Source organism: Oreochromis niloticus, linkage group LG22 (genome assembly GCF_001858045.2).
Source record: "Oreochromis niloticus isolate F11D_XX linkage group LG22, O_niloticus_UMD_NMBU, whole genome shotgun sequence".
NCBI lineage: Eukaryota > Metazoa > Chordata > Actinopteri > Cichliformes > Cichlidae > Oreochromis > Oreochromis niloticus.
Genome location: NC_031985.2, coordinates 19,226,242 through 19,243,117, shown reverse-complemented (window position 1 = coordinate 19,243,117; position 16,876 = coordinate 19,226,242). Strand labels below are relative to the sequence as shown.

The following is a 16,876-nucleotide window of genomic DNA, read 5'->3' as shown; positions in this document are numbered from 1 at the left end:
CTTACAAAACAACAGCAAATAATGGAGGGGAAATGCTGGTGAAATAGGGCATATCTTGTGCTTCAACAACAAATTAAACATTTCCAGTAAGCAAAAAGCCAATCAAGTTCGCCTTGCCACAGTATATAGGAATTACGGTGCTGTTTCTAAGCAAGTACACAGACACAATCTCTCTACAGCACAGTACATACAGGAGGAGGCAGAGTAGCTCAAAATTCCTCATTCACTTTAACAGGCCGACAGGGGGCAGACAGGCTAATCGCAAGAAACAAAATAAATAATATGGTAGATGAAGCCTTTGCAGAGTTTCCTTAGATTTAATTTGAATTGAACTGGATTACAATTACATTTTCATTCACGAGGGATCCTGCTAAAATGGATAGCCTTTCTGTTATTGTTTGTACTAAAAAAAAACTGTCACAGGTTGGGGTTGGACTTAAAATCCCAATAAAATGCAGAAACGGGAAGATTGTGTGACATTTTAATTATGCTGATGCAGGAGTTAAAAATGCTTTCTAAACATTAAAATTTTGGATGCAGAATCAGCCTATTGATTTAGAGGTGCTACCTAGAATTCAAACAGCATGACCAGGGAAGGTCAAAGAGAACAGTCACACAAACACTCTCCCTCCGTTATGTCTTGAGGATTCATCTTTATGGATTACTCACGTTATACCTGAAACAAGCTAAACTGGCTAATTCCCAAAAACTTAGGCACGACATTTCCTGCAGACTACAAAGTGGGATAGTCTCTTGTGTTTTGCCATGAATATAGGGGTCTTACTGTTACTGAAAGCTGCACAAGTTCAGAATTAGAGCTGATTAGAGCTTCTAAACCAAATTAACCTTCTACAGACTTTACTGTGGCATCATGGTTTGCCTCCAACAAATATCTCTAGTCTTGGTTAAGCATTTTCATTAGTCTCATTACTAAACAGAGCATCTCGAGGAACAAAGAGAATAAACCCACCTAGCCATATTTTGGCAGAAGTGTATGGAAAGCCAGGTTGTCTGGAAGCCTTTTTATGATTGTCTGGAATCTGTCATTACAAAAATTTGAAAATGCACCAATTAACAGTGTGATACCCCTGGACTCAGAGTCAATTTTATTCTGGCAAAACAGAAAGTACCCTGTGCAATGATGAAAAGAGAGAGGAAAAAAGACCCAAATTCAGAATCAGGGCAGGTGCGAGCATGTCAAAGCAAAATTAGGAGGAAAAATGAAAACTCATGTATGTAACACATTTAGAAACGATGGTATGGTATGGACTCTCAGATCACCTTCCCCGTGAATCAGACCATTTTAGTAATAATTAGCTTGGCCTCTGTTTTGTGTGTACCTACCCATTTTCCTAATATAGTGAACACATTTTCTTGTATGTTTAATATATTTTAAAACGGGAGATTTTGCAGCATTGTCAGGATCTCTCCACCCTCGCTAAAATGTTAATGCTCATTAATAAGAGTCAGGCATTACTTCTCACTGTTCAGACTGAAATTTGTACAGTAAATGGAAACCCTGGCAAGTATTCAATTCACTCGATGGCTTGCCGACGGGCTTGTGATTGGCTGACCGCCGACAATATTAAAAATATGATTGACTGGATATGGATAACTTTGTGAATGACAATTAGTCTACTTGAATCTAGCTAGTTTCTATATCGTGGAAATATAATATAATAATTTGTTTCAATGGGCTACCTGAAGGGCTCCCAGGACTCTTATATGTTTTATAAGTTCTTGCTGCTGTTGGAATTTATTAAGATGAAATTATAAAAACATAAAAATGTTGAATGAGAGTAAATTTCCTGAAAATAGACTAACTAAACAGAACTGCTTTGTCTGCAAAGCCAGTGACAATAGGTAGTCTACTTTCCTTCATTTCCTTAATGTGTCTGTCACACTTGTCACACAGATGGCTTTTGAATGAATGAAGACAAAATACATTCACCTGTTTACTGGTGAGACAGCATGAAGAGTGGGTGAGTCAGGAGTATGTACTGTTTTGCTGGCTGCTTTCCTTTTCTTGCATGTCAACTCCCTTGCTTTGTATAGCTTGCCTTGGAGTAGCTCGGTACGCCAAGGCAATCGTTTGAATGGATTACTGAAGCATGTAAATAAATGATCAAATGCAGCTGTACCTGGAAGCGGGATCGTTTGTTTTTCTAGGAGTGAGCCAACTGTGCAGTCCCCTAGCTTAGCCTCTCAGTGGCTGAAATGGCGCAAAGTCATTGTGGTGCCAATTTTACATATTAGCAAGAAATAAAGAAAACAACATAAAAATAAAACCAATCAATGAATAAACAAAAACCAAAAAAACCAAACCAAAAATCTTGGCTTGTCTATGCCATGGTGAGTTGGTAGACTACATACAGGAATACAAACAGGAATGTATAATAAAAGTATGAAACATTTAAAGGTTGATGTAGAGGTGTGCAATGACTGACTGCTATTATAACACATTAATTGCACAGGTTTATTAGACAATGTTAATAACTATGTCAGCTGGATTTTAAGCCTGAAATCCTCAACACCCATGTCAGCTCCCTTGCTTAAATTTTTAATTTCTATAATGTGTAGAAATTAAAGAGAGCTTGTGTATAAATTAGGCAAATGTACCGTTTTGAGTAATTACAGTTTAATTATTTTAGCACATGTGCTAGGCTCGATACGCAAATTTCACCAGAAATACTAATGACCTTCTACTGTATGTTCTTTAAAATAAGGTAGGCGACTTCAGACCAAACATGCACCTGTGGTTAATGTAAGCAAGCCTGCTGAGAAAATGCAACATCTAGAAAAGTCAACTTGGCAAGGTAATATAAGGTGGACTAATCTGTTAGCTGAGTGGAGAGTCACCCTGTTACTGTGGTGCAGTCCAAACTAGTCCCTGCTGGTCACTCTTCCATTCTATTCTTCATTCATTACATTGTATTGTGCAGTAAGCCAAAAGTTTTAGATGACAAGACCCTTTGCTTTACAGTAGGTTAACACCATGACTTTTGCCAGCTTTTCTTTAAAATTACAATCAAGGACAAAACTTGGAATATATTAAATTTGTATATACTTGGAAAACAACAACATCCTCACTAGTTCATAAATGTAGATGTTAGAAATTGAAGGGCAGCATTGTCATCGTTATTGTTATTTAAATATAGAACTTGTTAGACCTAACACTTTATGTCTATAGACACGTGAAAAGGTGAAACTCTTTGAGCACTGTCTAGTTAAGCAGTTATTATAAGCTCCATATTTTTGTATTTGATGCATTTGTTTGTGGCTGACTGACTGTACCTTAGTGGCTGCATTGCTGAGTAGAAATGTGACTCACTGGTTAACTGAAACCATATGTGGCATCTGGCTCACAAGATGTCCCCATTTTTTTGTACCTTATTATACTGCGAATGTTTTTCTTCAAAACACGTGATCCTGAAAATTCTGAAAGTTAACCTATTTAAATCCTAAATTCTCTGTAACGTTGTTTGGTTATTGCAATTTTTCTTTGGCCACTGACAACTGAGGGTTTAATTGACAACCTGATCCACTCGTCTCTAGCTTCGAGGGAGAAGAGCTGCTCATGTTCTTTTTTTAATTAACAGGGAAGATGACTTTGAACTTCCTATTTTCAGCTTTAGCCTCGGGTGTATTTCTAGGGGGTAAGAACATACTGTAATGCACTCAGTCACATCTAGAAGATGGCATGTTCAACCATAGTCACAATACATAACAGTGGAACAGCTGGGTTTCAGAAAACTTCTTCAACTTAGTCATTCATGCAAACTTGGTTACTCTTCCTCTCAGCAGTAGTCTATTTTCAAAGACGAAAAAAAGAGTTCTATTATTTCTTGTGTGAATCTGAGCGTTTTGTTGTCGTAGAGTTGGCACAGTGCTGCAGTGGTTGGCACTGCATCAGCAATCTGGTTAAGCAAGAATGTCTGGGGGTTTGGGAGTAGGCTATGAGACCCCTGCAATGAAGGGATGTCCTGGGATGTGAATGTTTGTCTTTGCCAGTTTCTTGGTATTGTTGTTTTTTGCTTTTTAATTAATTAAATATGCTATATATGGGGAATAAATAAGACACTGCAAGAAGTTAATAGTAACTCTACTTAAAATCTGCTTAAAAAAATCCACCTTGATTACTTTGTTCACTGTAGCTGTCTTAAGGTTTGAAACTGTAATTGCAGAATTTAGCAAATCTCCTCCCATTTTATCACCATCTATTATGATTTCACCTCACATATTACCCATTGTCTCGAGGTTAAATTAAACACAAATAAGTTACTAAAGTACTAAAATGTAAAGTATTTGCTGTTTCCATATTCTGGACATTGGGTATTGGTGTATTGCATACTGTGATTTCATAAATGTAAACAGAATCTAGTTATTTACAGACCAACTACAAGACCCTTATAATCATGCTGGTTTAAATCTAAATCAGTACCAATGGGACAAACACAGTGGATGTTTTTGGAAAGCTTCACATCCTACAGTCCACAGTAGAGGCCAAAACTATCAAAGCTGGACACTTTAGTGTGCCAACAACTCAGATTAAGACACTTACTGTACATAGCTTGAGTCCCAAGATGACATGTGACATGACATTGGATGCACTTAGAGTACCTCCCATCATGGGAAAAAAACATTAAATTTGAAGTCGTCTTCTACAGTCCAAAAGTCCTATGTTCGGATTGAACAGCGTGTTTAAAACTAACGCCAAAATCACAAATTAGTTTTCTTTATTAGGGGAACTAAATCTCTAAATGCAGTTTGGTCCTGAGGTGAATAGCATTCACATTTACCCAGGGACGCTGTCATAGCTGAATAATTACCAAAGTTCAATTAAACATGCTAATGGATACTTAATGTGCTTGTATTTAGCTGTGAAGGAGACAGTAAGGAGCACACAGATAAACCATGACATGAGCTGTTTTCACTCAGGCACACGCAGCTATGAACTCTTCCTGACAGTACAGAATGTAACTGTATGACTGAGCAGAAATTTAGACCAAATTTTGTTGGATATTACATCGTCTTTAGATCGCAAGCGAGAACAGGTGAGCTGAACTCACAGGTAGAAGGTTGAGGCCGGGTGTTGACCCTCATTCGTGCTCTTCCAAGTACTTTATTGAGTATTTCCAAGTATTTTGAGCTACATCACAAGGACAACTGCAAATGATATCCCAAATGTGTAAATACTAAATAGAATGAAAAAAATATATTAAAGTAAGAACCTATAAAAAAAATGCAAATTATTTGAATAGAAGTGATTTTTCCCTTTAACACGAACACTCTCTACTGAGAGATATGTGAATTGAAATGGTTCATTCCTTTAATTTAGGTCTATCAACATAAAGCCTATGGCATGTTTCAAAACCTTGCCACTGTGAATCATTCTGAAGCATCAATTAAGCATTTAAATGGGTAATTAACTTGGTGCATTTGGTTAAGCCATGCACTGGAGCTGCAGGCTTTGCGTCTCTAAATACACTAATTTATGAATGGGCTTTTCCAGTGTCCAAGAAGCATGAACAAAGCTATCCACACACACACACATACACAATCAAGCACACATGCACTCACACGTACTTCCTCCCTCTGAAGTGGTCTACAATAGCCAGTTATGGCATTATGATATAAAATATTCTTAATTTTAATATTTATACATATTTGATATTTAGCCCCACTGTAATTCCAGACTTTTCCCCTTAAACCTCCGATTCCCCATGGCTCTGTTTCTCTTCTACCTCCCAATTTGTTTTAATAACATCTCTGGATTTCCTCACTGTTTTACCATCCTCACTCTCTGACTTCCTCTTTTCTTCCTTTGTAATGTCTGTTGTTGTTGCTGCCTCTCTAACCCTTCTGTCCCTTTTCTGCAAAGTTGGATATAAATCATTAGGAGATTATTATTAATTCAGAACCTCATAATTTGGCCGCAGCAGAAGGAGAATGCTTCTATGAGCAGAGTCTCTGACCTTACAGACACACAAACGTTCTGTCCAACTGGCTGGCGGCACCCAGAGCCAAATGAGGACCTCTGAGGTCTCATAGCAGTGTCTTATAAACTAAACAAAACCCTGCAAAAGCATATGTGTTGATTAAGTCGTTTAGTGTAATGTTGAACTGCTTTCATACTGTGTTTGCCACTACACTAAACTAACCCTGCCCAAGGGCCTCATAATGTATTCTCCAGGAGAAAAACAGATTTTTGTAGACCTGAAAAACATCTCATTTGGAAAGCTCTGCAGAGCTAAGTAAAAAGACAAAAATACAATAGCATAAAAATATGAGTTGGTAACCACCCCAGGAGTAAATTTAACAACAGTAGAGAAAAATAAATGCAGTAGAACAGAAAAAAAACTACACTATACAAGAAACAAAACAAAATTGCTGAATCAAATATCTACAATCAATTATTGCAGTGATGTGCATAAATATTTTTGCAAGTGCTTCCACAAGACTGTAATCCAACTGGAGGTCATCACTATTGTAGCATTGCCAATCGCTGCCTTTGGCAATGTTGCATTCTCAATATTGGCCTATCTTCATTTTCTAGGGAACAGCAAAACAAATTTAACATACAAAGTAGATAATATGATCAATGCTTTATCGTTTCTTTCTACATGGAGAAATACTATGCTCTATTTCAAAGAAAGAAAAGCCACCTCAGGTAGTGTCTCATGTAGACAGCCTGTGAAGATAATCTGCCAGTGCTTTAGGAACATGGCGTGACTGTAGGTGACTTAACATTTTCAGCCACCCAACCCGTCCTTCTGCTAATATGTTAGAAGCAACAAAGTAATGGGTATGACTGGCAGCTGACAGAGAGTAGCCAATCAATCATAATCTTGTTAAAAAGTCCACTAATTAATCAACTCACTTATCACACTGACACCCCTCATTAACATGTTGATTAACCTTTTCAACTAATTAGGATCAATTAAACCAATTATAGGTAAATCTCAAGTGGAGTGGTCAGGTTGTCAATCAGTCAGTCAAGTAATATGGAAAGAAAACCGATAAGAACGGAAAGAAAAGAGAAGATTCAGGAAGAAATGTGGCAAAAGAGATGTTTTACAGAGACATATTCAAGAAAGGGGTGATAATCACTTGTACTTACTCCATTTAATACCTTGTTATACAATACTTTTGTAATTTAAGAATTTTTAGTTAAATCTTAATGTCTGTTTAAATATACCATTGTCTTTTCTCTTTTTGGCATTTAACCATGTTTGGATTGTTGACTGAGAGGAGGGGTGGGGGGTTGGGGGATGACCACGATGACCCACAGTCACAAACATGCCCCCACCTTTGGCCCACAGTATTGACCATTTTAAAACTAATACAAGCCAGATTTGCAGTAAAGTATCATCTGGGGTCATATGCAGCTTAATGAGCTCATCATACCCACAGATTGTGGATTAATTGAAAATTCAGTTTCACTTTACTCGGTTTAGTTGGCCAGCTGTTAGTTGGGTCTTGCAAATCTTGGAAGCGACCAATACACTACATCAGCCATTCCATTCAAGTCAAGGGTGCTGCAGTCCCCTTAAAGACCAGAAACTCCCATAAATAGCTAATTATGTAATAATAACTTCATAATGAGCAATAGTAATGTGTAATATCACAAAATAACCACCTCCTATTATAAATGTTACAACATTTTTTATATAAATCAATAATGTATACAAATATGTCACTTAAAATTAAGATTAATTTCCAACTGAACTACTTACTTAATTACTGCGACATAGCTGCAGTACTGTCACAGCCCACCAGGGGGCCCTATCCCACACTATGGGAATCACTGCATTACAAAATTCATGCGGTTGTCAGAAATTCAAAAACATTTGTTTTCTTAGATTTAATGTCCAAAGTAAAGTAGTAAATTATTCAATCACTTGGCATTAAAAGCTAAACTGAATTATGATCCTATATTAATGCTTTAGAAAACACAGTAAAATCCATTCAGCAGCCACCTGTATGCACAGATATGCATCTACTTTTTATTAATCATGCTTTGAGCTGATGCAATGAATGTAACATTACAACCTTTTAACCAAGAGTCCTACACTGAGCTGGCTTATGCCACTCTCCAAACACTTTGCTAAACGTCATGCCAGGAAACGTGCACAGAGAGAGCAGAACAAACTCTACATTATCCAAAGAAAGAAAAATACTCGTTCAAAAGCATTCAGAAGGTGACCGGGACTGCTATTCAGAGAAACCACTGTGATTATCAGTGTGTCTAAAAAAACACAGTTGACTGTGGAAAAACGGTGACAAAAATAGTGGGAGGGGAGCGAGGCAGACACAAAGAAGTTCCGTGAAACACATTCGCATTGCGTCACTGAGTGCGTACGAGTGTGTCATTTCAGACACATGCTGATTTTTTTTTTGTTAGTTCTCGCGGCATGAGCGTAAACACAGTTTCCTCAACAAACAAACTCTACAAACACGATCCAGTTAGCACATGGAACAAGCGCTACTCCTGAGAGCTGGCATTTTGGTGAGGCTCACACCTTCTCTTTTCTTGCCTGAGTGTGCTTGGTATTTTGGGGGCTTGTTCTCAACTTGTGCTGAGGAAAGACGCGAGTAGGCAGTGTGTCAGTAATAATCCAGTGTCAAGCATGACCAAGATTTATGCGTGTGCTGGCTGCCCACTCAGATCAGGGCAATGACGCACGGACAAACTATAATGCCACCGTGCGATTAGCTTAAACTAGTTAAACTTTGCATATAAAACATGTAAATAGAATAAAATATGTAAATATCACAAAATACAATTACGTTTCTCAACATTATGGTTGAAATGCATTAGGATTAAATTGTAACCAAAATGAAACAAGTATTGCTTTGTACTTGTGCCACATGTGCACAAAAAATGATAAAATACCAAAGTCTGTGTATCTTTTGATGTTGAATGGACTCTTTTGAAAATGGACTAGCAATTTGAATGCACAAAACACCTTTTTTTGTAAAAGTAGTAGAGGCAATCCAAGACTACAACAGAAGGCTGGAAAGTAAGGAAAGCAATTTTAAATTTAGAAAAAGAAAAGAAAAAACACTATCTACTCCAACCTATGTGTGCAGTTGTTCCACACATTCGGCTCTCATTATCACTGTTGGGGGACATGGACTATGCCAAATGAATTTCCAAGTGTTTTCCACCAGTTAGGGTTTTTGTGTCAAAGAAATCTAGCTGTGCACTTAACTTGAATAGTTACCCAAGAGGGGAAAAAACAGAAAAGAGCAAGCTATACAGGGAAGAGTGAGAGAAAGGCAGTAAGATTGAGACAGTGAGAGAAAATGTAGCAGAGAAAAGGCGAGACGTTTGGAGTCAACAAACGTAATTAGAGGGAATCTGAGGGAGAGATGATGGGGACCAACTGTCAGAGAGAAAAACAAACACAAAAATGCCAAAAAAAAAGGCAAAAGAGGCCAAATCAGAACCTTGAAAATAGCTGTTATTAAAGGCAGAGATATGCACACACTGTACATCCCATTTCATTTTTCAGAAATGAACACGCTGTGCATATACTGTATCTCCATGTGCGTGCGTGTGTGCGTGCAAGCGTGCATTTAAATGATCATCTCCGTGAAGATAATCAGATTTCACCCGTCTTACCTTGATAATGTGCGCTGAATCCACGGTAACGGTGGTTGCCATCAGTCACGAAATGCAGCCGAAGCCAGTTTTTGTTGCTGACGATAGGAGAAGGGACGTTAGTGCCCGACAACCTAAAAAGGAAGACAAAATGAAAATGCTTAATGAAATAAAACATGGATCCATACAAAGACACATTTATAATACCTTCACCTAATCCTATAATAAAAAGAATGACTGTATGACTTAAATTTAAATAGTCATTTTTTAAGAAACAAGTGCAGACACGTGCTTAGCAGTGCATGCACTCTACACAGGAGTAGACTAGGATCAAACCTCTAAGCCTGCGGTCAGTGGAAAACCCACTTTATCACCTGAGCCACGCCTGCTATAGGTTAAACACCATGCGTCACCTGGTTTAGCTTTCTGCCCCCATATTTTGCTGCAGTATAACTGTAATACCAGTGCCTGGCTTTAAGAAAAGGACAAATGTCTGGCCACAGCTGTAGGGTACAAAACCTAATATTTGCCAAGTCTAGTCCACTGTTGGAGCGGATTTGAAAACACAGCCTTCTCCTCCCCATTCTCCAGGCACTAACACCAAACACAGCTTATGCAGAAGATCAGATTTTTAGCTTGATGCTGGACTTAGTGAGCTTTATACTCGCTCATGTGAAAGAACCTGTAATTGTCTACAGTCCCCTGTAAAAACCTGGAAACAGAGCATACCTGAGACACAGAGATCACTGTGATTTCTGTTTAGTCCAATAACACGAATAGTTGCTTCCACCAGCTCTCTTTTCTTTTTCTGTAAATGCACACATATATTTGCTGCATTTATCTGATACTGATTATGGCAATTAGTGGAAATGTAGCGTTATGTTGCTATTCAATGAGTTTAAACACAATAAACTTGGGCGGATGACACATTATTGGAATTGGCACTCTTCATCAAAGCTTTACAACTTCTCATTTTGTTAAAGAAAGATCGTTTGCCTTAAGAATAAAGCTTTTAAGATGTGGTTATATTGTGAGTGGTTGAATGCGATAATATGAGGCATTTCGCTCCAAATATTATGTTTCCAGTATAATATTAAGGGAACAGAAAATACATGTAGCCTGCAACTTCAGTTGCAGTGAATGGAAGCTGGATGGTCAGTCAGCTCCAAAATAGAAAATCTCAACTGAGAGGATGGAGCTCTGCTCTCCAAATAAACACTGCTGCACACCCAAAGCTGATCCAAAACCAGACTGATGATAGTTTCAGAAGGCTGTAAAACCTTCACGTAACAATTTAGAAAACTAAACATTTTTAGTAAATTAACAATTTGCTAATAACTGAAGGATCAGTGCTTGAGACTGCACTTTCACATGATCACAGATATTTTAAAATTCATTCAGTGTTTATAAAGGTCGTGTATGTGTTGCTGTTGTCTTGGATTAAGTGAGAACAAAGCCTATGGTGAGTGTAATGATGCAGAATGAATTACACACAGTCTCTTGCAGAATTTTAAGGGTACCTCACTCGCTCTTAATTAACTGTTCACTGTTTAATTCCCAGGAGGTAGCTGGTGGATATAATGTATGAAAGTCTTGAATCACCCCTAATTTTTTTATATTTTGCTTCCAAGGATGCAGACGTTCTTGTATTTTCTTGCATAAGTGGCCCTGACCAATAGTTCTCCAGGCTTTCTGAAGGTCTTTTCTTTTTTTGGACATTGGCTGCTTTTTCATTCATTTTCAGTTCAGTCCTTGTAGCTGACCATTTTCAGAGGAATATTTCATGTTGCTTGTTAAGCCAGCTTAACACTGGCCTATAAATTATTCATCATTCAAGCTTAAAAAAAGCAATATACAATTTATATGATATTTTTTGCACTAAGTTAACAGCAGCCTGTTCAAAAACACGTCATTTGTTCTCATTCGTTCATTCAATATGTATAAAATGTATAAAAATGTACAAAGACAACAGAGTTATCACAAGTGGCTCATGGAGTGATGCATCCAAATTTGAAGTTTGCGCTTTAATCTGTCATCCGTATGTACAGATGAAGTCAGTGAGGCAACAGTGAGTGTCTACAGCCATCTGTAAAAGACAATGTCATGGTTTGGGGCTGCATTTCGAACAGTGGTGTTGGCGATCTTGTCAAAATGGATGAAATTATGAATAGATCAGATTTTGATCCCGCCCTGCGCTATCTTGAAAGTGTCTGATTGGCAACAGCTTCCCAAACACACTGTCAGTGCAGCAAAAGCATGCCTGGTTAGAAGAAACTCACAATGGAAATGCTATCAGTTATGGACCGGCCTCCGCAGAGTCCAAACCTCAACATTATTGAAGCGGTGACAAAGAATGGAACAAAGTCAGCCAACATCCAAAGAAGAGCTTGTAACGTCCTTCAAGAAGCCTGAAGGATTATTCATAAGGACTGCTTAAAGAAATAGTAAGAAAACTTAAACAGGAGAGTTCAGGCTGTGTAGAAGCAAGCATAGCAAGTATTGACTTTCAAGCTTGTTATAATGGTACAAACATTGTTTTTTCCCAATACAGGTTTTATTAAATGATTGCATCTGTTTCCATTTTTTAGCAAAATATAAATAAAGGATGAGAATGTAATTCAAAAAGTCAGTCATCACGGCACTTCCTGAAACTGAAGTTGGTAGCTGTTGCTATTGTACTGGTTCACATTATCTGCACATTGATTGCTATAATGATGGCAGTCATTTGTCCTTTTTTCTCTCCTAGTATTTACATACAGCCTAACTGACTCATAGTATATGCAAATTTAGATCATCAAATGTCAGACTTCAATGAACCACTTTTAAAAATATTAGCTTTTTTGCATTTAAGCAAGCTGAATCAAGCCTTTCAGGGTACATAGCGCTACCAGATAGGACCCAATTTGCAACACTTTCATCAAGTGGTGAGAATAAGACCACTTAATTGGTTGAGAAGGTGAAGAAGGCTCTTGTGGTTGGCAAAGTGAAGTGTGTTAGGTCACTACTGCATTAGAGGAACTGACTGCTTTTGCAGTTCAGAATAAAACACCCTTGCTTCTGTATGGCTTTAAATATCTAAACCTCAAATAAAATCTCTGTTGGCAATTAACCACCTTCGATGCACCAGTTCTTTGATTTATGGCGCTTTCATCTTGTAGTGTCAAGCAACAGGTGCTGTCTTTCTTTCATTGCATTTTCATTTTTTGAGATATTTTTAGTACTATCACCTTGGCTGTTAGATTTAAGACACAGGTACACACACACACACACACACACACACACACACACACGAATGGTCTTGAAAGAGAAGTGGACCATCCTCTCTCATGTTCACTTGTCCCCTTCTAGAAACCGATGCACTCCATTAATGTCGACACACACACGCACAAAGGCATGGATAGGAGCATTATATTGCATGCACTATTATCCAGTGCCAATACACTCTAATAACAGTGGTAAAAAGTGGAGCACAAGAATGCTGAGCAGGTGTTTTAGAAGGTGTATCTGTTTGTGTGTGTGTGTGTGTGTGTCTGTGCATGTGTGAACAAAGAGAGGGTCACCTTGTGCCCTAGATCAGTAGGATTCCATGATGTCGGCTATTAGTCACATACACACAAAAAAGTGGTCTACAAAGCCACATGTGAAGTACCAGATTTTCATGCATGCCGGCACAACGATACAGTAACAGAGCTGAGGAGGTTGTTAACAGTGGTCACAGTCCTCCAGATAATCAAGCCCTACACAAATGTTTCACCGAAAAGTCAAAACCATCACAAAACCCACGACTCGTCTTTAGATTTCATCATCAACATATGGTGTGACCCTTACATAGCTCTGATCCACACATCCCTGGTTCAGTCTGGCCTTAGATGACTAGAAGAGCAGCTAAAGGTTAAACCCACTTGGACCAAGTTAAAGGCAGCCTGTTCAGACTGTAACCTCTGAGGGCTGGGAGAGTCTCCACCCCCTGTGTTATTGTGTGGGTAGATGGACTTACATGTTTTCGAATGCAACCTCCGTTTACATTTAGTAGCACATTTAGACAGTAAAGTTTAATATGTCCGCAGCTAAATGGACTTCACTTCAGGGAAAAGTAACTCCTGCTACTACTGCACGTTATTTAAACTATGCATGTAAGGACTTTGCTTGGATGCATCTATTTTACACTTGCTGAATCGCATAACTCGTGCTTTTATTTGATTCTTTTCTGCAACCGTACATGCATCCTAGACAGCTGCAAAGATTTGTGAGGTGTGTACATCGACTTCTCTAAGAGCCGCCACTGCGACTAATGGTTACTCGTGGTATCCTTTCAGTATCTCTGACAAGAAATACAGACATGCCCTTAGTAGGTTGTTACCACCTCATTAAATAGTTGTGCTGGCATAGCTCATGCATATATTAAGGTTTCTAGAAATAGATATAAAGTATCAGTTAAGCAGTGGTAAGATTGGTGGCAACTAATATCCCTGATCCTCAGGAGACTCGGATTTAGATTTAGACTGAACAGTTTAAATTTTTGTCTTTTAATCTGAATGGGTAGCTTAACTTAGTTACGCTTCGGGAAGGAATTGTTGCTTGGGTTAAATTTTACAGACAAAACCTCACATTTGGTGCCTGATGTGGTATCTTGTAGTGGAATTGTGCACTATTAGATTTTTTTTAGCTTTTATCCATAAAACCAGAGGAGGATACCTATGTGCTGTAGTATAAATTAGGACTTTTTGTTAATCAGTAATTCTTCTTTAAACCTTATATCCTAATAGTGGTTGGAGCGTTAATATTATTGAAAGCATTACAGCATATAGGTTACTTTTTATTATTAATAAATAATACTTTTATGTATTATTACTTATTATTTATTAAATAAATATGGTTATTTGGCCATGAGAACTCTTCACACTCCTCTATGTGTCCTCTTCATGTTTACAGCTGTTTACAGCTTTTCGGTCTCTTGTTCCCATGACATCATAGCACAGTGTGTGTATTCTCATTGTTTCATATTAAAACAGGAATTGAATTAGAGCAAGCCCATGTGTGTGACATTAAACCATTTAATCAAATGCTCAAGAGTCACTTAACAACTCCAAGCTGAGATTAAGCCATAATTAGAAAAACTCTTTCTGCAGCAGTGAATGGGATCTTAAAAAGGTCATTGTATCCCCACAACAGCAGGAAGCACCTCCTCCTACCAGTGCTTTTGAGATGCATTACTGCTGCTCCATAGGTCCCGAGCATGACTGTATGTGAAAAATGAAAAACGACCATGTGTGCTCACCAACTACTTACATGCATAATTAAGGGTTAAGACATAGCTTGTAGCAAAAGCCGAATACATGAATAAATAAATATATGAAACACGTCAGCTGAGAAGCTAGCTGATCTGATCTTCCCCATGTGGACAATTTGTAATGCATTATTAAACCATTCATCTATCGAGATGGATTATGTCTGTGACTATTAAGTGTTCTCCCAAGATATCTGCTATAAAAGTACTTCAGAGCAGCCCTGAGTTATTATAGACCGTCTTCTTCAAATATCGCGGTCTGACAGGGTATCCCAGTCAGTATTGTGACAGTGATGTGGGAGTAAAATCCACAGGATAAATACAGGCTTGTTACAAAGGTCTACTGCCATTTTCAAAAGCACAAGAGTAGTAGTGTGATAACATTTTAAGTTGCATAAAGATCAAAAGGCATCACCAAATCAGCAGATGTATAGAAACACAGTTAAAGAAGTCTAAACCTGCACACTTGCTACTGTATACAGGTCTGAACGTAGATTACTGTGACAAATGTTTCCAAACACTGGATGTTAAACTCAAAGAGTAAGTGTGAGATAGCCCCTTATTTCTGCTCTGAAATCAAGTCTTCTGTGAAAGAAAATTGGTAACTTAAAAGAATTACTCCTTCTGCCTGCTATTAGTATTTTATTCATATATGACATTTCTGTGTAAGTAATAACAGATCAAACATGTAGCAGCATGTTTTACAATTAGTCCTATATATTATTGGTCAAAAACATAATATAATTATGATTTTGTTGATATCTCATTTCTTTACATTGATAAACTTAGAGTGTAGGTTGTTTTGGCAGTATACTGTTGTTGGGGTCATTATCCATTTGCGCTGTTAACTGCTGTCTTTACAGAGTATAGCCCTGCACCCTGCTACTTCTATCAGCAGTCACATCATCAGTCCACAGGTAAGCATAGATGCCCATGCCATGAAATCGCCTCTGTCATGATTGACAGTTATGCTTCAGATCATGAGCTGTTTCGGTGCTTCTCCATACATTTTTCTGTCCATCAGTCTAATAGAAGTTAATCTATGTTTCATCTGTCCAAATATTTTATGGTGTGTTTAAGTGTGCGAGCTATTTTTACGTCTTCCGGTAAATTCTAAACATGTTCTCGAGTGTAATGAGTGGTTTGCACCTTGTTGTAAACCCTCTCTAGTTCCATTCATTAAATCACAGTTAACCCTTTCATGAATTATGACAACCTCAATCAGGATTTTTTTCTTAAGTATTTTTATTCATCTTTAGGCATGAAAAAAAAGATATTTGAACTTAATTTTTTTTAAACATGTACTTTTTGAAGAGTTTTTTACATGTCCGCTTGGACACTCCATATACATCAGTTGTCCACTGATGTATATGGAGGGGCACATCAGTGTCCAATGTCGTGGTTCATGTGCAAGTATACCATCAACACTGACACAAATACAAGAACTGACTTTTTCTGTAGGAGCAGGTGAAGGATTATGACATGCCTACCTTCTCAAGAGTGTTCTTAACTTGGTTAGGTATTATATTAAATACAGCTACAAAAAAACAATGTCAACACTTTGAATCAACTTCAGATATTAAAGCTATAAATAAAGAATCCACTGTAGTAGCAAAACTATGTAATCCAAAAAATATGGCACTAACTATATTTGATTTTGAAAGGGATCAATCTTGCCAAGTAGGCATACTAAAAAAAATAGGACACATGTTTGTGTTTGAGCTCTAATCACTGTAGGTACAAATTTTTAAAAAGAAAAAAATATACTGGGATAGTAAGAGTCAGTATGTGACCGCTTATGCAGTTTTGTGTCTGTGTGTGCGTGTGTGTGTGTGTGTGTCTGCAAGAGAGAAAATATCAAGTGGAGAGTTGCCAGAGGGAGCGAGAGAACATAATTGATTAAATACACTAGACCAAAAGAGCATCTCTCCCTCTCTACATCTCAGGGTCTACCACCGTCCCATCCATCCTCTGTGCCTCCT

General features: G+C 37.9%; 1 protein-coding gene across 1 annotated transcript in view; it reads right to left on the bottom strand.

The window, feature by feature from the left end:
• Positions 1-16,876, bottom strand: part of csmd3b (CUB and Sushi multiple domains 3b) — a 361,413-nt gene that overhangs the window by 140,255 nt on the left and 204,282 nt on the right. The window contains 1 exon segment of the mRNA XM_019350799.2: positions 9,629-9,741. Coding sequence (XP_019206344.2) covers positions 9,629-9,741 — 113 coding nt within the window.